Source organism: Eubalaena glacialis, chromosome 12 (genome assembly GCF_028564815.1).
Source record: "Eubalaena glacialis isolate mEubGla1 chromosome 12, mEubGla1.1.hap2.+ XY, whole genome shotgun sequence".
In the NCBI taxonomy this organism is placed as follows: domain Eukaryota; kingdom Metazoa; phylum Chordata; class Mammalia; order Artiodactyla; family Balaenidae; genus Eubalaena; species Eubalaena glacialis.
In genome coordinates, this window is record NC_083727.1 from 49,037,599 (window position 1) to 49,063,890 (window position 26,292).

The following is a 26,292-nucleotide window of genomic DNA, read 5'->3' on the forward strand; positions in this document are numbered from 1 at the left end:
ATATTTTAGAGATCATTCCACATTCGTTACTGAGATTTCTTTCATCATGGATTCCAAATACACATGAAACAACCCACATGCTGATTACTTCTCCTTCCTCAAAACTTGGCTGTTGATTTTCATCCATGTCTTTCCCTTGCTGGTGTATGACTTCTACCACATAATGGTCCAGTCACATTCTTTGAATCGCCTTCCAGATAAAAATATCTTAATAAGCCTTAGTGCCTTTGCCTGGAGGATAAGTGAACAATTTTACGTGATCAGGGCTCTGCCAGCGCATTGGTGTCACTCTACTGTTAATTTAAACCACATCTTGAATGAGGTCCCTTAAGGTCATAAGGCGGGGGACTCCAAGAAATGATCTGACTTCTGAGGCTGTGGCATGTTTTCTCTTGTTCCAGAAACTAGGATGAGCCGAAGCATTCCTGTGGAGGTTGATGAATCAGAACCATACCCAAGTCAGTTGCTGAAACCTCTCTCAGAATATTTCCTGGAAGAAGAATCCAAACTACCTGCTCTAGATACAAGGAACATGGCACCCAACAGCTTATCTGCACCTCAAACCCCTCACTCTTCCTCAGGAGACTTTTCTCACGCTCACCCAACCCTGAAGCTTTCAAATCACCAGCAGCCTGTGTCCCAGCAGGTCACCTGCCTGCGCACTAAAGTCCTGGCAGAGAGTGAAGACAGCTTCTGGAGGAGACACCCAGACCCGGGCAAAGATTTTCCCTTGGGCTGCTCTGCAGCCAGCGAGCCTGAGGCTGAGTCTGTGGCTGGAGCCCTCCCCCCGGAGCATCAGTTTTCACTTATGGAAAAACGTAATCAATGGTTGGGATCTCAGCTTTCAGCAGCTTCTCCTGACCCTGGCCATGACTCAGACAAATCAGACCAAAGTTTACCTAATGCCTCAGCAGACCCCCCGGGCAGTAGCCAAGAGATGGTGCCACGGGCCCCGACCCACAGGAACCGAGCAGCCCCAGACCTGCGTACGATAGACACGGGATATGATTCACAGCCCCAGGACGTCCTGGGCATCAGGCAACTGGAAAGGCCCCTGCCCCTCACCTCCGTGTGTTACCCCCAGGACCTCCCCAGGCCTCTCAGATCCAGGGAGTTCCATCAGTTTGAACCTCAGAGATATCCAGCATGTGCACAGATGCTGCCTCCCAGCTCTTCCCCACAGGCTCAGTGGAACTATCACTACTATTGTCCTGGAGGCCCCGATCACCTGGTGCCATGTAAGTGAGCTTTACCTCCTCTGGACATTCTGGGCTGGGTAACTGAGTAAACGGGAATCTCACGTCAATGTCTTACATCGTTAGACCAGCACAGACAGGTCAGAAGGCAGGGAGGACATTTTGCTTCCTATGGGGCCTTCCGCACGTGATTGGATTTGCAAGGGGCTTTAGAATAATGCTTTATCTTGGCCCAAAGCCCGTTCGTTCCGCTTGGAACCTGCTTCTCTAGGAAACTGTAAGTCTAAAACAGATTCCTCTCCAGGGTAGTGTTAAGTGAAACTTGCCGAGAGGCAGGGAGACGACGCAAATAACTTCTAGAAAGCTTGTTTGTTATCCAAATTCTTGGGCATCTGGGGTTTTCCTTCTTTACATGCTTCTTCTCCACCTTAGAGTTTTCAGAGAAAGGGGCCTTCTGTCAAAAAAATCAGAAGGTGCCCAGAATGTCATGGAGACTCTGAATTCATGCATTACATGAAGGTCCAGTTGCTCCTGTGATTATATTGCTTAAAGGCCTTTGGAGATGGAACCACCAACACCTACCCTACCATCTAGCCACACTTGAGGAGTGGCAGTCCCCCTAACTTGTCGAGCTGTTTCACATCCCCCTGCATTTGCCCACACTCTTCTCTCTACCCAGGATGTTTTTCCCCTTCTTGTACATTTGAACCAGTTCTATACCTTTTTTTCTTTAGCTGCTTTTTTGAGATCTAATTTATATACTATGAAGTTCACCCTGCCCCCATTTAGGTGTACAATTCAATTTAGAGTTATACAACCATCACTATATACCTCTTTTAAGACTTAGCTCAAGTGTCCCTCTGGCAGTCTCCCCAGATCAGTCCCTCCTTTGGGCTCTCTGTTTCCTTATACTCTGCCTGTTGGGGCACCTAATGCCAGTATGGCATTTACTTATGGACTTGTTTACTTCTCCTTCCAGACTGTAAGTTTTTGCACATTCAGCAAAGGTGTATTTTCAATCCATAATTCCCCAGCATTTAGCACAATGACCAGCATATACTAGATTCTCAATAAATTATTTCTGAATGAATGAATGAATGAATGATATGTATCAGTGCAGTAAGCATCTCTGAAAGTGATAAAGTCTTAGACTGAGATAAAAGGTTCATCACAATTCTTGATGTCAGCTCTCTAAGAGGCTGCTGGAAAATAACAATAGGGCTTTACAGATGAAACATGGGGCTGGGAGATGCAATATTTTTCTTAGCAAAAAAACACCGTATCGAAAGCTGTTCAAGTGGTCTGACCAAAGATTCTGACCAAATCTGGTGCCTAGCTTTAAAATAAATTATAGAAATAATTACACATCCTATAATCAATCACAATTTATGTATTTATACATATGCATTTAATATAAAGCTTCCTAAAGCGAATGGAGCAACAGAGTAATTCATAATATAAAAAAAAAAAAAAAAATGAGGTAAAGGAATTTAACTTAGAAGATGCTTGGAAGAAAACAGGCAAGAATGAATGTGAGTTAAGAGTGAGGCTAAGAGATAAGGAAGCAGTGGAGCTTCGGGAGAAAGAGCCCCTGAGGTCTACAAGTGGGACTCTGGTGTTGGTGTGGGATGTTGGGAAGTCAGCTGATTGGGAAGCAAGGACGTCCCTTGTACTTTGAGCACCCAGGGATAGGATGGGTGTGGTGGCAGAGTTCCTTGAGCATGAATCACTTACTGAAAACTGAACCTTGGCAGGGTCAGGATTTGCATTTTTTTCTCAAAGATTTCTAGGTTAAAAAGGAATAATTTTGTGGAAATAATACCACAAAATACTTTTTTTTAACATTCTACTATCTGCATTTAAAGATAATTTTTCTGATCATAATACTAATGTTTGTTCACTCTCAAAGTTGAAATATGCCCAAAAGCCATGTTTCCATCACCCAAAAATAATTCCTTATTGGGGTTTGACATATTTACTGGGTTTTTGCATATATATTTAATATAAAACTAAAATAATTTCAGTGTAATTCTTCCAGCATCACCTAAAAATGCTGCATATTATTTCATCAGATGGATCTATCAAGTTGTTTTTAAGCTATTCTCTGTTGTTGGACATTTTAAATAGTTTCCAATTTCTGATCCAATAAGCAATGATATGATACATCATGTACATAAGTTTTTACCTGCATTTCTGATTAGTTTCTTAGATTAATATGTAGAAGTGTGAATACTTCATCAAGGGCTTTGTGATACTAAGTCCCAAGCAGTTGCCTTTAACCACTAACAGGAGAAAGGCCCATTGTGATAGACAGAGAAAGCATGGACTCATAATTTGAGGGTTCCAGGAAGATCTTCTCACTTGAAAATATTTTTCCTGTTGAACCCTGAAATGGCATCGTTAGCAATCTAGTCTTTGGAGGTAAGCATTGCCCTCTTTGGGCAGGCTCTGTTAAAATGCAAACACTCCCACTGGGAATACTTTTAGTCTCTAACACTTGCTTTCTCTCATCAGATCCCCTCCCCTTGCTCTCTATATTATTTCCTTCTATTGAAGTTGGGGAGGAAGGGGAGGCCTAGGATCCTGGGAGTGAAGATAAGTGATGAAAGGCAGAGAGGAGAGAACTTGGACAGGAGAAGGGAATAATTCACAGAAGACTTATAAGCAGCCAATAAGCATATGAAGCCAAGCTTACTATTACTGAATTTGAGAAATGCAAAATTTTTAAAGATGTATTTTTCCCAATCAGGTGCACAAAAAGAAAAAAACCCTGGGACAACATCTAGTGTTGGTGGGTTTATGGGGAAATGAACTTTCCCATCTACCCTTAATAGGAATATAAACTGGTACAGTCTTCCAAGAGACAATTTCACTATCAAAATTTTAAATGTGTCCTCTTTGGTCCAGCGGTCTCACTTGTAGGAATCTGTCCTATAGACACATTAAATGAACATATAGAAATACCTGAATGAGGATGCTTGTATTAGAGTAAGAATAAAAACACTAAAATGCCTATCAATAAGGGGACAGATTATCGTAAATAATTATAAATTAGTAAATTATAAATAATTATCAAATTATGTTATAAAGAATATACATTATTGTAAATAAGTTGTGATTTATTTATACCATAGACTACTAGGCCCCTGTTACGTAGACTAAAATACACACTCTGACATAAAAAAGATTAAGGGAGAAGCATGAAGTGTTGATCCCATACATGTTATTTTTTTTATTATATATGTTAAAAACTCCATTAACAAGTGTGTAAGATGGCCCCAACTGTTAACTGTGATCATGGGGGAAGGGGAACAAGGAATTAGGAAGAGACAGGGAGATTTTTCTTCTAACTCTACATAATTTTGTTGAATTTGTTAGAGCAAACAGGCATTACTTTTATAATTTAAAAAATAAGTAAAGGGACTTCCCTGGTGGTGCAATGGTTAAGAATCTGCCTGCCTAGGCAGGGGACACGGGTTTGAGCCCTGGTCCGGGAAGATCCCACATGCCGCGGAGCAGCTAGGCCCGTGTGCCACAACTACTGAACCTGCGCTCTAGAGCCCGCGAGCCACAACTACTGAAGCCTGCAAGCCTAGAGCCCGTGCTCCGCAACAAGAGAAGCCACCGCAATGAGAAGCCCACACACCGCAACGAAGAGTAGCCCCGCTAGCTGTAACTAGAGAAAGCCAGTGCGCAGCAACGAAGACCCAACACAGCCATAAATAAATAAATAAATAATTTTTAAAAATAAGTAAAAGTTAAAAAGGAAAAAGAAAAGTAAGGGGAAATGAGAGTGTACAGGTGGGCTCAGCCTAATCCACCCTGCACGTGCCTTGGTCCTGGTTCCCAGGGGCATCTAATCACAGGGAAGAGGGTCAGGGTCGGGCTGGGTTTGTCAGGGAAATTCAATGCTTACAGTTTTTCTTCAGGGCACTGCAAGCCCAAAATATTTATGAAGCCTCCGATAGCAATGGCTCCCAGGAAGGTTGCTGTGAGGATTAAATGAGATAATGTATTAAAGACACTAGGAAAGTGGCTGGCTTGTAGTAAGCCCTCAATAACTAGCAGCTCTTAGTTATTATTGCTATTATCTAAATAGCAATGGATCCTGGATCCTGTAGCCAGCCCTGTAAAGTACCCCTCTACTTCTAGATCCCCCTCGCTGGCACAGATTTTAAGCATTCAAAGCAGGTGTATAAATGCTTAGTTTCATGTCAGGGCTGTAACTGCATTTAATTGCCAACAAAACCACTTCAAAAGAGCTGTTCACCTAAGTGATGCTCGTGCAGTTGGAAACCATGGCTACGTGGTTCTACTCGGCTTTAGAAGAGTATTACTTCCTCATCCGTTAATGAAAATATAAATAAATAATGATCACCATGCAAATGGCATACCTTAGCCTTTGCAAGTTAAAGCAAAAATGGTTACAGGTCACCCCTTTCATGTCAAAAAAAAAAAAAGTTATCAAAGCAGGTGAAAACAAGAAGTGGGAAAAGACTGTTTCTTTCCTCCCCCCCACCCCCAGGAGAAGTCAGCCTCTTACTGCCTCAAAATCCTTCCACTGAAGGTCACCAGACTGGAGATCATGGCTATGCAATCAAATAAAACCCATGACGCAAATAAATTGGGAGAAAAGAATGTATTAAGTCTAAAAGACTCTTATTTTACTGTAAAATTCTTGCTTTCTCTACCAAGGAGACTGAATAAAATAAACCTGTGGGCACATGCCTACTATTGCTCATATGGACCCCAAAGAGTGATTATTTGTATGCTAGAATGCATGCAGAATTAAAAGTAAGGAAAAAACAAACCAGATGGAAGAGATGATAAAGAAAGGCGTTGCCTTTCAAGAACTACAGCTGTTTACAGCTGTGGGAGTTCCTGTAATAGTTTATGCTGGCCATTTTGTTTTCCTGGCGAAAGTGATTGCGTTATATCATCATGTCTTTTGACAACTTGAAAATCAGATTTTATTTTCTCTCTCATAAATTCTTTTAATACCATTCTTAATAAGGAAGAAAAATGTTGAATGTTTTGACTGATAAGTGGAAAACCTCGTTTAGGATTTGGTTTACAAATTCCAAGTGGTCAAAGCCCAGTAACACGAAGACCGTGTGTACCCAGGCCAAGAGGATCATAAGATTGACAAGTAACATACAGTTCTGGGCACCTATTCATGATTGTGCAAGATTTGTATTTTTATTTTGTGATTAACACTGCATCAGAATCTAGGAGTTACTGTGCTAACAAATCACTTGTCTATCACATTCTACAGAATGCACTCTTTATGGAATTTTAAGCATGAGGACAAGTCATTGGGGGAGATATTTTAGGCAGTGATTCTTAAGTCTACCATGTAGGTGGCTGCTGGCTTGCACGCCTCTCTTACGCACTGAGTGTGGGTTTGTGTTTCCAAACACATCCATAGACACACAGATTTCCTCTTTCTCTCTCCATTTATTTTGAGCTACTCAGGAGAACTATAACCTATTTATTTCTATTCACCGCCTGCCTAGCCATAGAGGTTCAATAATATTTGTTGAATGAACAAAAAGAAATCTGTTCCCTACTTCCTGGGAAAAGGAGTGATTCCCTAATCGTGAGTAGAGACTTTGTGATATCAAGCCTTGGAAAGGCCATCTTTACTTGTCTAATGGGAGAGCAGAGGAAAGAAAGGAGGTCAATGAGATTTGGAAACAGACCTTGTTCATTCATTTATCAACTTATTCAACAAATATTTGCCCAGTTCTCTGCTAGGCACTGGGTGTGCAGGGGTGAATACAACACACATGGTCCTGTCTTTGCGGAGTTCACAGTCTACTGGAGATAAGTCTATAGATAAGAAGAAATCGGCAAACAAAATAACAAAGTGTACGTGTTATAAAGGAAATAGCCAGGTGTTAGAACAGACATTAATAGACAGGATGGTGAGAGGAGACCTCTTTGAGTAGGACACGTGTGAGCTGAAATCTAAAGGAAAAGAAGGTCCGGGAAGCAAGGAGTTTGGTGTAGTTAATGTACCAAAAGCAAGCGAGTGGGGCTGGAGCAGGGTGAGCAGGGAGAGAATGATATGCTAGAAAATGAAGGAGGCAAGGACTGTGGTAAGGAATTTGGATTTTTTTCTGTTAAACTTCTTCTTTAGGAAAACAAAAAATTGAACTCTATAATCCTGAATAAGGAACTTAGAACAGTACTTGGCATGTAACAAGTAATCGATAAATGTTAGCCATTATATATATAGTACCCAGCTAAACTAGCAAGCCTTGGTCAAAATAGTGGAACAAAACTATCAAAATTTGAGCAATGAAAAGACATTCATTTACCCAACAAATACAGATTTTATTTCACAACTTTTCCACACAACAAACCAAATTCCAGACAAAACCAGTCAAGTTCCACTTACAAAAAGGAAACCTTGGGCTTCCCTGGTGGCACAGTGGTTAAGAATCTGCCTGCCAATGCAGGGGACACGGGTTCAAGCCCTGGTCCAGGAAGATCCCACATCCCACGGAGCAACTAAGCCCATGCACCACAACTACTGAGCCCACGTGCCACAACTACAGAAGCCCGCAAGCCTAGAGCCCGTGCTCCGCAACAAGAGAAGCCACCGCAATGAGAAGCCCACGCACCGCATCGAAGAGTAGTCCCACTTGCTGCAACTAGAGAAAGCCCGCGCGCAGCAACGAAGATCCAATGCAGCCAAAAATGAATAAATAAAATAAATTTATTTTTTTTTAAAAAATCTTATTTTTGATTGACCCTCTGATATTCAATATTTCTTTGCTTTAACAATCAAAGGACAGCATAGAGAACTATATTGTCAGTACCCTAATTTCAAAAATAGATGAGGTGGATCATTTTCATCTGCTCACACAAACCAGTGTAAGTTTTTATCACAGGTGGCCATTTCAGAAATGAGAGTTACAGCTAATCAAACACTTAGCCCACATGCCTTAGTGATTTTAATGGTATGATTGGTTGCTATGAGACAAAAACCTGTTGTGTGAGGAATAATCTGTTAGAAATCATATGTCCTTGATTCAAAGGCTTTTGATTAACAGCACTAACATCCGCCTTCTGGAAAAGAAACAAACCCTATGATTAGAGCTTGCTAGTCCTTTTAAAGCAAATAAAACCTTATTAGCCACTTTTTAATGGATATGGGAAACAAGAATGGCTCTAAGCATTAAAAACTTTCAAGGCCACTGGCAACGTTGCTCCTCTTCTCCTTGTCTTCCTTCTTCCTACTTCCAGAGAAGTAGGAAGAGGAGGCACACTGAAAATACCGCAAATGGATAGCAGATGAGACATAGACAGTCTAGAAGACCCAAGACCTACCAGGCAGATTGTGCAGTGCTCCATGGCTTCGCTTGTGTGCGTGTGTGAAGTTGGCTTTGTAACTCTTCAGTCGTCATTCATTCATTTATTGAGCATCCCCTGGGTGTCAGCACTGTGCCTGGAGATGTGGTGGCAAACAGACACAGTTCATGCTTTCACAGAGCTTAGAGTCTCGTACGGAAGGCAGGTCAGAAGGTGACAAGTAAGAGTCATGCTTACTTACACAAACATGATAAGCGTTAGGAAGAAAATAAAATAGGGAGATGGGATTTGAACAGGTGAATCCACTGGTGAACAGGTGATATCTGAGCTGAGCCCTGAATGTCGAGATGTTGATCTGTAAAGACACAGGGCAAAACAGTCTGAGCAGAGGGGATGGCAGACTCAGGGTCCCAGAGGTGGGGACTAGTTTGGGGCGTTCAAGAAGAAGAAAGACAGCCAGGATAGCTGGGGCTGGGTGAGCAGAGTATAGTAGGAGATAAAATCAAGAAGGGCAGAGACCCAATCATGCAAGGTGGATTTTAAATGCAATGGGAAATCTCTGGAGGGTTGTATCTATAGCTGGTTTTGTAAATGGTCCACTCATACAAGACACCTAAAAACATGGCTGGCCTAGTGACCTGATAGCAGTGGCACTTTTTACCCTGTTCTAGCTGCGGAAAAGAGCAGCAGGAGAGACCAGCCCTGTAGCCCTGAAACTCCAACTGGTGAGCTGGACCCCTTGGAATGTGTCTGACCTGCCCCAGGAAGGCTGTAAAAACAAAACCTCGGTGGTCTGTCTTGTTCTAGACCATAGGGGGCTCTGTGGTCCTGTCTCCCCATTCTTAGAGATGCCTTCCATGTCCTGGTCTTTATCAGCCAAGGGGCTGGGATAGACCCAGTCAGATCCTTTTATCCTCCTCCCTTTCCTTAAGCCCCTAATATCATGACCAGGCTTAAGCAATAGCAGGGCAAGGGTCACGGTTAGGGCCAGGAGACAACCTGGGTTAAGAGGGGTGTGGTCAGTTTTGCCAAAGGAAGCAGGACAGGAAGGACCTAGCTGGTGTCCCAGGTCAGAGCAGACAATAGACTAAATCCAGGGATTCTGACCATGCTTGAGAGACTGGCTTGGACACATTTCCAGGGTCACCCAGCCAAGTTTCCTGAGTCCAGACAGTGGGGCCACACTAGTGAATACACATATTATTTGTCTTCTGTACTTGAGGCCATAGTCCCCTAGATGTTCCCATGAAAACTTCAGTGGTTCCTGACTACTTACCAAACTAGGAATAAAGTTCTTAACCACATTCTCGCTCTCCACATTCTGGTTCGAACTTTCTTTATCTGTTACTTTCTTGCTCACTTCCTAGTTTTATTTCACTTTACATCCCGGCATGTATCCTACCTACACAGCAGGCAAATTGGTTATTATTTATATAATCAGAAAAAGAATAAAGACCAATAAATATCTTTTGAAAACCAAGGTTCTTTCTTGCCCTAACTAGCTATGCCTCCTCAATCATCCAAGTTCTTACTTGGGCAGAGGTGGCAATGCTTGGATTACCAGGACGTGCTCATGGTTCATTTTGCAGGGTTATCCACTTGGCTCTCTCCAGTCCCTCTCCAAGCTAGGCCTACCCCTAAGATATATCAAAGCTCTCAGATTTCCCACACCTGAGCCCCTTTGGGCCTGGACAGTTCCCCCAGAGCCTTCCTCTCCCACCCTTCCTGGGTTCCCTTGCATGCCTCCTCTGACCTTCACTTCTCTTCTCTCACCTGGTCAGGCAGGTTGCCCTTCTTCCTCTGGGACTCTGCTACTCCTGGGCCTGGCTGGGACCAACTTTCTTCTAGGTTACAAATTCATATAAATCACTGCCAGGCCTGGCTTTGCTCTGAGACTTCCCTCTTCTAACTGCCCTGGCCCCAGGTGCACATAGCCTTTAGCAACAGAGCACTGAGAAAGTTGGGAGGTGTTGCCAACTGGTTGGCTACTTCCCAGAGGTATGAGCCAAGTTTTCATTCATTTACTTCTTCTTGAGGGATTGGTGTGTGTGTGTGTGTGTGTATCCAGGGAAGGAAAAGAGCAAGTAGTGATTCTGTATCTATCCTTAGGATAATTTCTCCTAGCCTTAGGTTCTAAAAACTTGGGGAATTATGGTAGGAATAGTGGTGATCTGGACCCCTTGGGATGTATCTCACCTGCCCCAGGAAGGCTGTAACAGCAAAACCTGGGCAGTATATCTTGTCCTAGACCAAAGGGGTCTCTGTGGTCCTACCTCCCCATTCTTAGAGATGCCCTCCAAGTCCTGGTCTTTATCAGCCAGGCAGCTGGAATAGGCTCAGTTTGGATTATTTTAAGCATCTTATTTAAATAGGGGCCTATGTGGAGCTTTGCGCTTTCCAATTAGAACACCAAACTCATGATTTCACAGGCATTTTTATTTAGGAAAAAAATAAAAACAATGACTCAATTTCATGAAAGCAATCAAGCAAATAACAGTACAGAAATATGGCAAACATCTTAGAGGTGGTAAACATTATCTGGAACCCTCAGTTGGTATCAGGACAAAAATTTGCACTGAGCTTACCTCTCCTTTCACACAAAGGAGCTAGGGTCAGCCTTCCCTGTTTTCTTTGCTGTCTTTACCTGCAGATGGCCACGACTACCCTCGAGCAGCCTACCAGCAAGTGATCCAGCGGGCTCTACCTGGGCAGGCCCCACCTGGAGCCAGTGTGAGAGGCCTGCACCCTGTGCAGAAGGTCGTCCTGAACTATCCCAGCCCCTGGGACCAAGAGGAGAGGCCTCCACAGAGAGATTACTCCTCCCTGGGGCTCCTGAGGTATCAGTAAGTACGATGGGGCCAAATTTCAAACAGTTCTAACATGAAAAAGAATGATGCCAATGCAATCAAAATGTATCTAAACTCTGTTGGTTTGCTACCCAGGCTGCTGACCAAGTCACACACTGGAACGCCCCACATAGACTTTTCAGGTCAGAAGGAAAGGGAAACTGGTTGATAAGAATCTCTTTACCAGACACATAAAGCCACTGGTGACTAGTCAAAATGCTCTTGAAGGAAAGGCTCTTAAGATGCTAAGTCACACCTGCTTCTTTTACTTTCAGATCCCCTGGCCTTTTAGCCCACGAAATAGGTTTTTATTTTTACTATGACTGATTCCAAAGCTATGAAGTTCTTTTTTATATCCCTAGTTTCTACACCTGTTTAAGCCCATTTCTTACTTTGAAATTTTAAATTCAATTCGTTCTTAATAGAAATTTAAAATAACCTGTTATTTTCTTTTGTAAATAAAAGAATTCACACATGTTGAACGCCATTATTAGGTCTTTCCGATACTTCTTCCAGAAAAACAATTTTGGTTTTTCTTGACTTTAATTGTTTAATTGTCTAATTTAATTGTCTAATCCTTTAATCATATTTCTCTTCATTGTTCTCTCTTTTTTTTATAAATTTGTTTATTTATTTTTGGCTGTGTTGGGTCTTCGTTGCTGCGTGCGGGCTTTCTGTAGTTGCGGCGAGCAGGGGCTACTCTTCATCGCGGTGCGCGGGCTTCTCATTGCGGTGGCTTCTCTTGTTGTGGAGCACGGGCTCTAGGTGCGCGGGCTTCAGTAGTTGTGACTCGCGAGCTCTAGAGCGCAGGCTCAGTAGTTGTGGCACACGGGCCTAGTTGCTCTGAGGCATGTTGGATCTTCCCGACCAGGGCTCGAACCCGTGTCCCCTGCATAGGCAGGCAGATTCTTAACCACTGCACCACCAGGGAAGCCCCATTGTTTTCTTTTGACTTTTCAAGTTTTCTTTTTCTCTTAATTTATAGATCTAAAATATACAGGAACAACTCATGTAAATGGAGCTTCCTAATTTATGACAAAATTGGAAAGAGAGTAGACAAAATGTTTGCTCTTGCTCAAGCATGACTTTTATATACCACTCAGAGTAAATCTATATTCTGTTTTGAGAACGGAATGAGATATGAAGGTCCTATTAAAGCAGTTTTTTTCAGAAATAGAGAAATCGATAATCAGCTCAAAAAGTTTATTGAAAGAAAAAAGCCCACTCTATTTACAATGACAGATAAGGCACATCTGCCTTTCCTCTTCACTCAAAAGCCGACAAGCCCTCAGATTTTCTTTGCAGACAGATGCCTTATTTTTTTAAAAACAAAATTGCATGGAATTTATATAATGGAATTAAGTAATGATTCACAGCCAGATAAGCACTCTTGCAGAAAAAATATCTAAAATTCCAAGAAAACAAACAAAATTTAAGCATCTTTATGTTTAGTGTTGAATAGGAGAGGCAATAGTAATTTTTAAAATAAATTTTTATTTTGAAATAATTTTAGATATACAGAAGAATAGCAAATGTAGTACAGAGTAATTGCTTTGGTAACATCAATTTAAGCCTGCTATGGTCTCCTTGCATTTATTTTATCATTTTAAGATAATGAAAAATAAGTACAGGTAATGAAGCTAATTCTCCTCTTACTGGTCTTTTGAAAGAGAACCTTAATACAGAAAATTTACTCTGTCATTACTCTCCATGATATTGTTTTATATGAAAGTTTTTGAATATTATCAAGGCCTTAACATTGCTTTGTCAAATGAGCAACCGTCTTTTATAACAACTAAGTAACTTTGGGTACAAAGACATTTAATCCAAAAAGAATATGGAACTGGATCCCCATTAGATGAAGGCATATGTCATAAAATTTTTTTTCTATATTAATATAAAATAAAAATAACTTCCTCAAGCATTCACAATTAGAAATATAATATAGTTGATGGGTTTCCCTGGTGGCGCAGTGGTTGAGAATCTGCCTGCCAATGCAGGGGACACGGGTTCGAGCCCTGGTCTGGGAAGGTCCCACATGCCACGGAGCAACTAGGCCCGTGAGCCACAACTACTGAGCCTGCGCATCTGGAGCCTGTGCTCCGCCACAAGAGAGGCCGCGATAGTGAGAGGCCCGCGCACCGCGATGAAGAGTGGCCCCCACTCACCGCAACTAGACAAAGCCCTCTCACAGAAAGGGAAGACCCAACACAGCCAAAAATAAATTAATTAATTAATTAATTTTTTTAAAAAAAGAAAATATAGTTGAGATTCTGTATAATTTTATTTTAAATCTTGTTACATAGGACTTTCAGAATTTTTTTAATATTCTTTTGGGTAAAAATATGAAATCATAAGCAACAATCTAGGCATATACACACAGATTTTTATATTCAAAACTTTCGTAAAATTTAGAATATAAAACAATTTCAAACATAACAAATAACAAACATTCCTGTTCCCACTACCTAGGTTTTTTAAAATGTTAACAATGCCACATTTACTTCATATTTTTTTGAAGAAATAAAACATTACAGACACAGTTTTAGTCTCCGTATCAGTTAGAATTCAGTTACAGAAAACAGAAACAACTCTAGCTATTGTGAACAGAAGGGATTTAATATAGGGAATTGGATACTTACGACATTGTTGGAGGTTGGAGGAACGAGTTTTAGGCTGGGCTTCCAGGAATGATCCCAGAGCAACGTCACAGAACAGGAGACCAAAGAGGCTGCTTCCTCTGGCATGGTCAGAGAGGCGGAGGGTCAGAAAGCCACCATGGAGCTCTCCATTCTAGGCCATGCTGCCACAGCACAATCCAGAGTCCGGAAGCTGCCACCACCTCAGCTACTGGAAACATTTTGTTCCTGCTAGGTCTGCACTGGCAAAAAACGGATGCCCATGCCCTGCCCTTGACACTGTGAAGCTGTAACGGGACCCTGGGATGCCTCCTGATGAACTCGGCACCTCATGACAGACAGCCCTTAACAACAGAAACCACAGAAGTGGCAGAAGCATGGCCTCCATTTCCGTCTACCTTCCAAACCTCACACGAGTGCATCTGGCTGTTCCTCTCAGCAGACTGTGCATGGGAATATTTTGATGACCAAAATAATAATAAAGATGCCATATAATAATATGGTACAAACCTCTTTAAAGGGTCTTCAAAATCAGATTTTCATTCGTATATTAACATAGATACTTTTAAACCTACATGGTCTTTTCTATCTTTTGAGATATAGTTAAATGTTATGTATCGTGAGCTAAAAGTTGTCTTTTTATCAGAATGCCTAAACACCAAACCTTGTATGTCACCCATTGTATTACTTTGTTTTGTTGGTGATCTTGTCTGATCTGTACGTGAGATTTATCTTCCCCATTAGACAGTCCTTAAATCGAGAAGTCAAATCCTTCTTCTGTCTTTGACCCCTAGCACAGGCCCTTACAAATGGCAGCCAGCCAGATTGCTCATTGACCAAAATCTCTGCAGAAAAAAACCTTGTCCTTCTGGGTCAGGAAAGAAATGGAGGCAGAGGAGAGAGATAGCTCACTGGTATTTCCCATAGTCATTAAAGGCTTTCTGTCCCCCTAGGTTTGTGTTTATAAAACATGAACATTTACTGTGAATGTATTCCTTTCCAGGGACCGGCTTTATAACCAGCCACCTCATAGAGCTGGTGCTCCTGAGGAGTCCTTGGAGTGTCCTGCAGAGTTGAGACCGCAGGGTCCCCAGACTCCATCCCCAGCTGCTATCCCTAGACCCCCAAGGAACCCTCCAGCCAGAGGAACGCTGAAAACAAGCAATTTGCCAGAAGAACTGCGTAAGTTGTTTGCGATGTTGTTTTTTCCTTCTTCTTGTCAGGTCTTATACTTTAAGAGTACTTGATGATTATTCATCCATAATCTTGGATATCTCTCACATACTACACAGTGAAATGAAATTTCCTTTTTTGCTTTTTGTTAAAAAAGTAACCAGCATTTTGTAGGACTGTTTGTAGTGATTCTGACACTACCTGCAATACTCACAAAGTGCTTAACAACTAGATTTTCTTCAACATGTACTCCAACAACAAATGACCCCTACGCCTTTTCCTTCTTCTAAATGATGCTCTTGAGTGGATTTGTCCCTGGATAGATTGATTAGATGTCCACGTGGTATTGGCCAGGGATCTAGCCTCTCACCATAAATTAGCAGCAGCCTTCAAGAACGAGGTCATTTCCTGTAGGAATAAGCAATCTTGCTTGGAAAAAGCAGTCTCACATTCTCCATACTGCTTTACAACCAAATGCAAACTAAGCCTTTTATTTAAAGAAACATTCGACTAAGTGTCAGGTGATGATGCTTTTTCCACATTTTGCAGCCAGAACCAGAAATGTTGAAATATCACCAAAATGTTCTCATATTAAGGTCTGTCAGGACAGTAAGTTCCAGAAATCTGAAGAAAACAGTCACTACTTGTGAAATTGTTACATTCTGCTGCGCTTGCTGGAATTCTAATAAGCCCTTTCCAAATCTAGGCACTGCTTTGAACCAAACTTAAAATTAAGCCCTTTGCATTTGTTAATTCCAACTGGGGGAATCGATGCTCTTTGGTCATTTAAGGCTCTGAAAGATTTCTATGACAATGATCCATTGTTGTTTTTTATTAAAAATTTTTGTTTTAATCTTCTTAAAATCTTAGACATTTAAATTTCGAGCATTTCTGGAGAATGGAAGATGTTAGGATATAGTCTGGGTGTCAGTTTATAGACCATATTTATCCTACCATAACCTATAAAGGGAGTCCTAAAATTCTTACAGAGGAATTGGTTGAATACTAGGTGTCGAGAAGAAAATAGAGTGCCATCAATATGCCTGGCTGCTTAAATGAGTCAATATGACCATTGAACATACTTACATTTGAGAGGTGTGCTTCAAAAAACAAGAGCCTAAGCATAGATAAGTAGGTTCTCTCCAGCCCCTGCTTTCTTCTCCACCCTCTGCCCCAGGGCTTCCTGAGATGTAGCCAGTTGATTCCAGACTAAAAGCCAACACAGAGAGATTATTCATCTACCACATTAACACGCTAGCCAGATAATTTACCCAAGACTTTAGCCTGGGAAAACACTGGTTCCCACCCTGACTGGGTTAGGCTTATGGGCACAATCCCATCTGCTGCTCTAGGCTGACTCGGAGAAGCAAGGGAGTCAATGATGCTGGACCTGCCAGAGGCGGGCTCTCTCCTTCAAGCTGCTGAAGTTCTTAGTAACGTTTCTGAGCTGCGCTTTAGTCTACTCCAACTTCCTGGCCTTTCCCCCACCAGTGAGGGGATGGGGGGAGGAGGGGGAGGAGGGGGAGGAGGGGGAGGAGGGGGAGGAGGGGGAGGAGGGGGGGGGAGGGGGAGGAGAACCACTTTCTCCCTCTCCTCACTTGCTCTTGTCAAGTTCAGGGCAGTGGAGAGCATCATGAGATCAAAAGAGGACGCTGCTGGGTGGCCCCTTAGCAGGGCTCAACTTCCTGGCCTGCTGTGAGAGTATTTTGTGGGCACAGAGCCAAGTGTCTCTAATATACCAGGGGTGGCCTGATCTTAAGGCCCTGCAGGTTCTGGGTGATGGATTTTTTTTGTTAACGCATCATGTGGTTTTTCAGAAGACCTCCTCTGCTTGTCTCAGCCTGCCAGAACTCTCTCTCCTTTCCATGTACCCTGAGCAGTCTGCATTCCCTTGGACAGACCCCCCTGCCCCTTTGGGCCTGCAGATCTATGTCCTGAGGACAGCAATTCACCCTGCTGTAGCCATAAGCCCTTAGACCACTCCCATCCTGAGGCTTCCCTTCATTATTCTAGAAGGACAAAAGACATTGCATACACTTTTCAAGTGTGGTTTAGAGTAGAATTATTTGACTAGTTTCTAATAACTGTGAAAAATCTCTCTTAGGGAAAGTCTTTATCACTTATTCTATGGACACGGCCATGGAGGTGGTGAAATTTGTGAACTTTTTGTTGGTAAATGGCTTCCAAACTGCAGTAAGTATTTTATCCAAAGAGAAGACTGAACAGTTAAAGTGAGTATAATGAAAAGAAAAACAAGAAAAATTGTAAAGAGCTGTTGATGTTTTAAGCTATGTTATTTGATTTACGTGATTATGAACTAAATGCTTATGGATTTAGGTAATTATTTCTAGAGTTTAAACTACCCAAAGTCTCCAGCATGTTTTTCCTGCATGCCTTTTGAGTGACCCCGAGTGCCTCCGAACAGCCAGAACGGCGTAAACGCTGAGCATGTATGCAGCTGGCGCCCGGCCTGAAGAAAACGCCAGGCTCTCGCTGCATTTGGCATCTTTGCCCATCCTCACCAATCATGCCCGCTTTGGTTATGCTTCCTGTGGTACAGGAGGCTGCAGGCTTCACCAGGTCACCTACTCATCTTACAAGGTCCTTTCGTTCTGCACTGGGTTGTGAGGTTTGCAGTGGAGGCCCCTGCAGCCTGGGGCCCTGCTGTGCAAAGCTGCTGGGCCACACTTTGCTGCAGCAGCAATGCTTCTGGACAGGGAGGTACCTGGCCAGGTTCTCGGCTGGTCTAGGCTAGTTCAAGAAGGTAGACACCCCAGCCCTGCAGTTCACTGTGATCTTAGCCTAAGAAATCTCAGGAAGCACATGCTCCTCAAGTCCCCTGCAGTGCTTTGAAAAAGCTCAGCTTAAACCCATGTAAGTTTTCCTTAGGATAAATAGAGAACCACAGGAGGCTGCTTGGAGGACTGGCTTTCCTCAAACGCTGAGATTGCTTCTCTTCCTTCCCAGAGACCTCCTCTGGGTATTTAGGGACAGTCAATTCTAAAGAGTGGTGAAAAATCAAGGGAAATATCTACAAATAGGAATGTTGAAGGATAAAGGATAAATGTTGACATTTAGTAGCTAAATGTCAATTTTAAAGATTATTTAGCATTTCTAACAAGAGTTTTATTCAAAATTTTTCTTCAGTCTATAATTATTTTTAAATGGAAGTACATGAAAGTTGTTAAAAGTATACACTTTATACACTTCATAACTTTATACACTTCATGACTTCATGACTATATAACTATATGACTATATAGAGACCAACATTTCAATTTCTCATTTCTGGGATAAGAAACACTGTGGCAACCATGATATAAAATCAAATTACAAGACATAAGGTCAACATTTCAGAAAAGATCTTACTTTTTGTCCTTTCCAAATAAGCATACTGATTGTCTCTGGAGAAGAGGACAGGTTTTTGTGACCTTAACAATCAGGGGCTGCTTAGGCCGAGTTTAAATTTGTCCTTGATCCTCATCACTATGAAGCCTGTGGTAGAATCCCATAGCCCCATCCTGGACAGCTAAGTTACTATATTGATACATCAAGATCCCCTTAGTGGAGAAAAATAAACTTAATGGGTAATTTAATAAAGGGACAATTTTCAAAGTTCTAGGTGAGTTTTAGGGAATCCACAGGGAATAAATAGTTCAATATCCCAGGACTAGCAAAAGCAGGAATTCCTACCACCCTGAGGTCTGAAGAGGCAAGGGAACAGTGACGCCTGCAACCTAAAGGGGGTGCTGTATTGGCTTGCCAGGGCTGCCACAGAGTACCACAGGTGGGGGAGCTTAAACAACAGACATTTATTTCCTCACAGTTGTGGAGGCTAGTAGTGTAAGATCAAGGTGTCAGCAGGGTTGCTTTCATTCTGAGTGTTTTCCTTGGCTTGTAGATGGCCATCTTCTCCCTGTGTCTTCACCTGGTCTTTCCTCTGGTCTTTCTTTATAATCTCCTCTTATAAGGACACCAGTCATATTGGATCAGGGCCCACCCATAAGATCCCATTTTACTTTAATCACCTTTTTAAAGGCCCTATCTCCAAATACAGTCACAGTCTGAGGCACTGGGGGTTAAGACATATGTTGAGACATACGAATTTGGAGGGAGGTGATTCAGCTCATAATAGTGGCTGGGTGGAAAAGTTGGCCTGTCAGGAGCTGTGGATTTTAGTAGAGATCTGGAGAGACTCATGGAAGATCTCCAGCACATTGTGCCGCCCAGAATGTCCACCTCCATAGCAAGGAAGGATTTAGGTGCTGGGGTAATAACGAGAATGACCATTTATTGAGTACTTACTTCATGTCTGGCATTTTGATACGCCTTTTCCACGCTAACTCATTTTAATCCTCACAACCACCCTAGGAAGTAGGTTTATTAACCACATATTACAGATGAAAATATTAAGACTCAGAGAGTTTTGGGAACGTTTCCAAAGTCATGCAAGTGGGAAGGGCAGGAGCCAAGAGGAAAGCCAAGTTGCCTGTCTCTTCTCAGCCCTGACATCACATTGCTTCTCTCTCGTAGAACAGAAATGGATAATTGGCACAACCTCGGAGAGCTGCAGAAGCTCTCTCCAGATTACCTAATGTAGCCACTGGCCATCGGACATTTTAAAGCAGGAATCATCCAAACCAAAAGGAAAGCCATTCCATTTTTGATGTTCCATCAGTTAAAAAGAAAAACATTCTGAACTCATATTTGTACTGTATGTATCTGAGTTTGGTGTACACAAGGCAGGATCTTGTTCCATAGGAAGCTTAGAACTAGGTTGAAGAGATAAGACAGACATCAATGAGACATTCAGTAAATGAAAGAATGCTATAATAATGTGTTCAGTGTCCAGTACCACCAGTGGTCACAAAGGGGTAGAGTTCATTAAGGTGAGGAGAAGGAAGTCAGTGTGTGAGGAGGATTCACAGAGCAGGGGGGCTTGCACTGTGCTTTTAGGGTGCAGGGGACACCAATGTGGGGAGGAAAGTAGACAGGACATGTGTGGAAAAGAGAGGTAAGCCTGGATCACGGGTGGCACAGAAGCTTGCTGCATGGCTGAGACTTGACTTGATTGGCCCTAAATGGTGGCATAACATTTAGGACAATTGATCTGGGAGCAGTGCGGCTGAATCAAATAACCCCTCTTCAAGGACACTCTCCTTGTATTACCCATTCCCGTATATAATCCCTCTTCCAATCAAGAGCGCCTTGTGCACAAACACACTGCTCTCTGGCTGCAGAGCAAGGCTGAGCTCAAGAAAGGCCTTCTTATTTCGTCTTCTGTAAAACAGAAAATAACTGGTTTTTCTCCCCTTCGAAGGCTTGATATTTAATACCAGTCTCTTCAAGGCCCAGGAGTTCTACTTCTTGACTTTCATCATAAACCTTTTCCCCACCATCTCAGTAACTGTTTTTGTGACTGTTTCTTGGACTTGTTTCAAGTTTCATGCAATCCTTTCTAAATATATAGATCGAAACTGGACATAATACCATAATAATGACCTGGCTAATGCAAGCAAAGTACCATATCGTATCTCAGTACGCGCATACTACGCATCCATTAAAATGCTCCAGAATCATGTTTGCCTTCCAAATTACAGACATATATATATGCATATGTTGCTGGCTTACATGCAACTGGTGGTCTACTATGTCTCTCAGATTTTTAAAACATAATTACAAATACTAAATACTCAAATGCCTACTAATCTTGAAATAGGAAACATTTTAAGAAAATTGTATCTTGATTTTTAAATTTACAGGCTCCTCCTTGCAAAAAGCATTAGTGACTTTTTCAGTCTTAAATGTATGTAGCCTCCTGTGCTTTCTCTTGCTTTGCATCTAGACAGAGCTTCTCATTAAGAGTCACTTTCCACATCTTTTTCTTGTAGATTGACATATTTGAGGATAGAATCCGAGGCATTGATATCATTAAGTGGATGGAACGCTACCTTAGGGATGTAAGTACTTTCCAAAATTCTGAACTTGTTTTCTGGTGAGAAAGACAATTAGCTTGTGGAGTTATTTTATGAAAGAAGCACTGGCATACCCACCAAGGCCAAAGCTGACAAAGTCCCAACAAAGCTTCCCTTGTTGGCAGCCGTGCAAAGACTTGGAAAGGAAGGATGGGGTCACCCTCCTGGACATGCACAGGCAGGAAATAACTGTCGAACCAGACACAGGTGGTTGATAACAATCACAGCAGACAATTTTTTGACCAGAATAGGAAAGGAGGAAATGAAGGCAGGGAGTGGGGTGGGAGTGGCAGAACTCAATTGAATCTGAGGCCACCCCAAATGTTTTGTGGGATCAGGCTGAAGAGGTTTCCAGGGCAGCCTCACAGGCCGTGCAGCACATTGCCCACACACCCCCAGCCCCCGACGCCCCCTCACAGCCTTGTGATTTGTTTTCCACTGACAGAATCTATACCGACCACTGGGACACTTTGTGCTTTAACAAGATAGAAATTGATTGCTGCCAGCCTGTCTGTGTCGGCCGCCTCTTTCGGAGGGAGCGGTGGGGGACAGAGTCTCAGCAGGCTGGGGTTTTGAGGCTTTTCCTTTTGTCTGCAGCCTGATATTTGCTTTGTGCTGAAGGGTCTGCTCCTCGGCAAGCAGGGCAGTCAAGGGTGCAGTAACTGACAGCTTAGATCCTGCTGCCCGAGGGAGGGGGTTTTCATCGTTGCCGTTGCAGAGCCATTTTGCCACAATGCAGTCACTTAGTGATTCCGGTTTTCATTAGACATTTATTAGCGATGGTTGTAGAAATCGGTGGGCAGAACCGCATCCATTTAGGAGAGCCGGAGCCATTCGCTCTTGGTGTTTGAAGGGAGCTGGGGAGGGAGACAGAGGGGAGGAGGGGAGGCGGGAGTCTGCCTGGGCTGGGGCCGTGCCTTTCACTTTCTGTGGATGGAGGCCGGCCCCCCATCCTGCAGTGTATCAGAGAATGCTCACAATCCTGCTGGCCGGTCTCCAGCCTGCCGTCACCAAATGGACCACACTCCACACTTCCATAAACATGCTTTCTCCCTCTCATTAACAGAAGACAGTGATGATAATTGTAGCAATCAGCCCCAAATACAAACAGGATGTGGAAGGTGCTGAGTCGCAGCTGGACGAGGATGAGCATGGCTTACATACTAAGTACATTCATCGAATGGTGAGTGAGGAAACCACAGCACCTCGGCGGCCCTGGGCCCTCGGAGTCGGGCTCTTTCTTCTGTGAAGGCCTGTCCTTCACCAGAGACCAACTGAGGAAGGCCGGCTGATGGGTGAAGAACCCCCGCAGGAGAGGCGGGTGTTGGTTCTCGCTCCGCTTACCTTCGGGACCTGGGGCAAGTCCCACATCTCTGGGACTCAGTGTACGTCTCAGTAACAGGGAGATTAATCTGTGATCTCTAAGTTCCAAGATTCTGGAAAGCAGTGCTTCGCTGGCTTGGTTGTTTATCAACAAATGTGAAGTCTGGGGGGTGCGGTGGGGTGGCAGTAGACTGGGCTGTGAGGGGAGTGGGCTGCTGCATCTGTGTCCTGCTCTGTCCCCTGCCTTTTCAGAGAGCCAGAGTAGCACAGCCAAAAGCACACCGCCAGTTGTGTCAAAGAGACTGTTCAAATCTAGCTTCCTCCTGTACAGGCTGTGTGACCACCGGCCAAAGGCTTAAACCTCTTTGTGCCTCCATGTCCCTATTCAGAAAATGGGTCACTAACACCGTGTTGTTGTGAAGATTGGATGAAATAATGTCTGTGGAGCATATGGCACAGATCCGATGCTCGGTCAAGGGAAGGGATGGTTCTAGCTCATGACATATGAGCAACACCTGAACTGTGGGGGCCTGGTCAAATTAAAACCAGGGGGAGACATTTATAGGAAGTTTGACTTATGCAGCATCTGACAGAACATTCTGGCTGAAAGTATCACCAGCTTTGGAACTGGCTGCGTTATGGGCAAGCAACCTCCCTGCTCTCCATGACCGTATAGACCCTGTGGAGACGGTGCCTGCTTGACTAGGATGCCGGACTAGACTTGTGACTGTCACACTCTCCTGTAGAGTCCCTCCAGGTGCCCATATGTGCTGGGGGCTCTGGGCCTCCCACCCCACCCAGAGCTGTCTGCCTTTCTCAGGCTGGTTTACCAAGGATTCTGAGACTTAAAAAGGCTTGAAACTCACTGGACTAGAACTTGTAAGCTCCATTTCAGCTCGAACATTCCACAAGGGGGGAAGGCACCTGGAATGGGCATAAAAGGTCACTGATTAAGACAGGAAGATGGGGCAGGAAGCAGACATGGCCCAGACGGAATAAGTAAGCAGCACCAGGCAGGAGGCAGTCAGGCGGTCAAGGACGTGCAGCTTCACCTCAGGGGAGGCGGACTGAAATCCAGGTCTGTCCTGTGGGTCGGGAGCACCGGAAAAAGGCAGGCTGGCTGGGTGGGTGTTCCCCATCTGGGTCTTCAGGGTCTCTGGCTCCTCTTCTACCAAGTGCCGACCACTTACTTGAGCTCAGAATCAACCCAAAGCAAAAGCCGAGGCAAGGTAGGGAGGTCATAGAGTGAGGCCAGGGAGTCAGGAGATAAGTATCCCTCCTATTCCATTCTTACCCAGCCTGACAGACCCTGGTGGGGCCCAGATGAGCCACCCTTTCTGCCCTAAAGGTCATGGCTGGCTCTGGGTGCTGCTACCCTTTGGCTGTCTGCGTGGCCCCGAAGCTCTCACCTCTAGGAACTGCCCGTCCTGGGGCCGACAGCTCTTGTGTGTGAAGGGCTCCAGGTCCTGTCAAGCTCTGCTGGTGTGTGGTGACACCAGGCAGTAATAGGCAGCTGAACCTCAGGGCTTTTCTGACGGTGCCCAGCCATGAACCAGATTGTCAAACTTGGTCTCTTGGGGCAACGATGTCTCGGGCCCTTCCTCATCACTGGAGGGGTCGAAGAGGCCAGCTGCAGAAGTGCCTACCTGCCCACCTGGCTGACTTCCTGGTCCCCTCCAGGCAGCAGGAAACTCCAGGACAGAGGGAGCGAAGAGGTACCCATAAGTAACTGCATCATAGAGCCAACGGCTCCCAGAAGGCCCATCTCTGGAAACATAAGAGACAATAAAAATGCGCCGCCACCGGGGTAGCCTAATGGACAAGCAAAATTGTACAGTATGCAGTGTCCTGGAAGTCAGGGACTAAATCCAGTTCTTCACTTTTAACTTACAAGCCCTACACCCTTCCTCTCGCTTGTTTGTACTCATGTGGTTGGTGCTTTTAGTTGCACCTCACTCGGGCCATTTTAAAATATGTCTTTGGTGTCGTCTTCTGATTTTTAATGTGAGATGGCTCTGAGAAAACACCTCATGGAAGATTTGTGTGTGTTGTGACTCTGTGTGTGTGCGTGTGAGTGTGTGCGTGAGTGTAAGGGTGAGTGTTTATGAGGCTGTTTCTATGGTGATTTCAGTCATCACCACTGTCACTTTCTTCTCTGTTCTGTTATTATTCCCATGCATGGTGAAGACTTCTCAGTTATAAAAATCAGTTGGAAGATGAGATAGTTGGGAACCCATAATTCCTCATCTCCTTTGTCATCAGATGACTGAAAGCTTTGTTCTGGTTACAGGATTTGGAAGACTCTTAACTTCTCTCACGTTGAAAATTCTGGTTTTGATAGAGTTCTTGGCAGCTAAATCTTGTGGGGCCACCACAGTGTCAGAGCAAATTGGAAGTAGTGTGGGAACCCTAAAGCTTGGCAGACGGAACTTTTCTCATTGACCTCCTAGCCTCGCCTCCCTCGGCCTCCCTCGGCCTCCCTTGCCCTCCTGTGCTCCGGCCTCAACGCATTACTAGCTGGTCCCAACCCCACAAACATTCCTTCACACCTCCAGACATTTGCCCATGCTGTTTCCTCTGCTGGGAATGTTCTTCCCCTCCCCCCATGTTCCCTGCCTGACCAAATTCTTATTTTCTTTTAGTATCCAATTGACAACTCCCTTGTAACTCCTTCAAGCCACTGGTGTAGAAAAGGATGGCCCCCACTGGGCTTCCACAGCGATTTGTTCATACCTTTCATGCTGCACTGTGGTCGGTAGTTTTCCTTTCTGCCTGCTCGTTAAACTGCTGGCTTTGTGAGGATAGGAATTATATCCATGGTGTCTGGTAAACTGGTTCTCAAAAAAAAAAAAAAAAGGATCCTGATTTGTAGCATTTGCCCATTTCCATGGTACAAATACTCTCACATGGCCGATTTCAAGCTACCAACGTGAAGTCACTGAACACAGAATTGGGAAGAGATGCACGTGAGTGGCTTCTGTGAACTGCTATGAGGCAGCTCAGCACACCCTGTAAAGTATCCTAGTCCTTGAAACCCCAAGTCCAGCACAGAGCATGACTTTTTTTTTTTAAATCTCAAATAAGTTTTTTTACATATTTTAAAAATATTTGACAAGTGGTTTTCAATAACAGTAACAATAGTTCCTTTATTTTCTTAGATATTCTATTCTTTCTTGTTCTCTTAGGTGTTTTATTTTCTTACGTATTTTATTTGGAGAAGGGGTCCTTACCAGACTGTCAAAGGGACCCATGGCATGAGAAGATAAAGAGAGTGTCTTTAGAAGATTGGGGAGAGACAGAAGCTGTTGTTAAAGATATGCACAAGATGGAGAGTCCAGTGCGAGCACGACCAGGGCACTGGGGTGCGGGGCCTGCCTTCACAGCATGGCGGGGAAGGTGGTGGTGCCGGCCGGGCCCCCTGACCACAGAGCATGACTTTCAATAGGCCTTCGATACATGACGGATGAATGAGCAAATGGCATACACGTGTGATGGAGAGTTTAAGATTATGAGTGTGCGACACTGAAGGAAATCAGAATAAAAATCCTGTGCGGGCTTGCGTGATCGAAGGTACTATTAACTCCTCATCCTCATTCCTGAAATTAATCCTTCAAGTGTGTTCTCTTCCAGATGCAGATTGAGTTCATAAAACAAGGAAGTATGAACTTCAGATTCATCCCTGTGCTCTTCCCAAATGCTAAGAAGGTAAACAAACAAACGGTTTGTTTGTTATCTGGGATTTTAAGTGGAAAAGCTTGTCAGCTCTTTATCCATCCTTCGAGATAGCAGTGTTGCCAGAAAGATGAACAGGTGGTAGCAC

At 43.7% G+C, this 26,292-nt stretch overlaps 1 protein-coding gene across 2 annotated transcripts in view; it reads left to right on the forward strand.

The window, feature by feature from the left end:
• Positions 1–26,292, forward strand: part of TRAF3IP2 (TRAF3 interacting protein 2) — a 41,274-nt gene that overhangs the window by 12,078 nt on the left and 2,904 nt on the right. Inside the window, exons 2-8 of one of the 2 annotated variants that reach the window (XM_061206995.1) lie at positions 402–1,238; positions 11,167–11,353; positions 15,005–15,183; positions 17,279–17,367; positions 21,066–21,134; positions 22,216–22,332; positions 26,103–26,177. In XM_061206995.1, coding sequence (XP_061062978.1) covers positions 410–1,238; positions 11,167–11,353; positions 15,005–15,183; positions 17,279–17,367; positions 21,066–21,134; positions 22,216–22,332; positions 26,103–26,177 — 1,545 coding nt within the window. In that variant the 5' untranslated portion in view covers positions 402–409. Of the gene's footprint in view, positions 1–401; positions 1,239–11,166; positions 11,360–15,004; positions 15,184–17,278; positions 17,368–21,065; positions 21,135–22,215; positions 22,333–26,102; positions 26,178–26,292 lie in introns of both variants that reach the window. The other variant, XM_061206994.1, reaches the window with a different exon arrangement.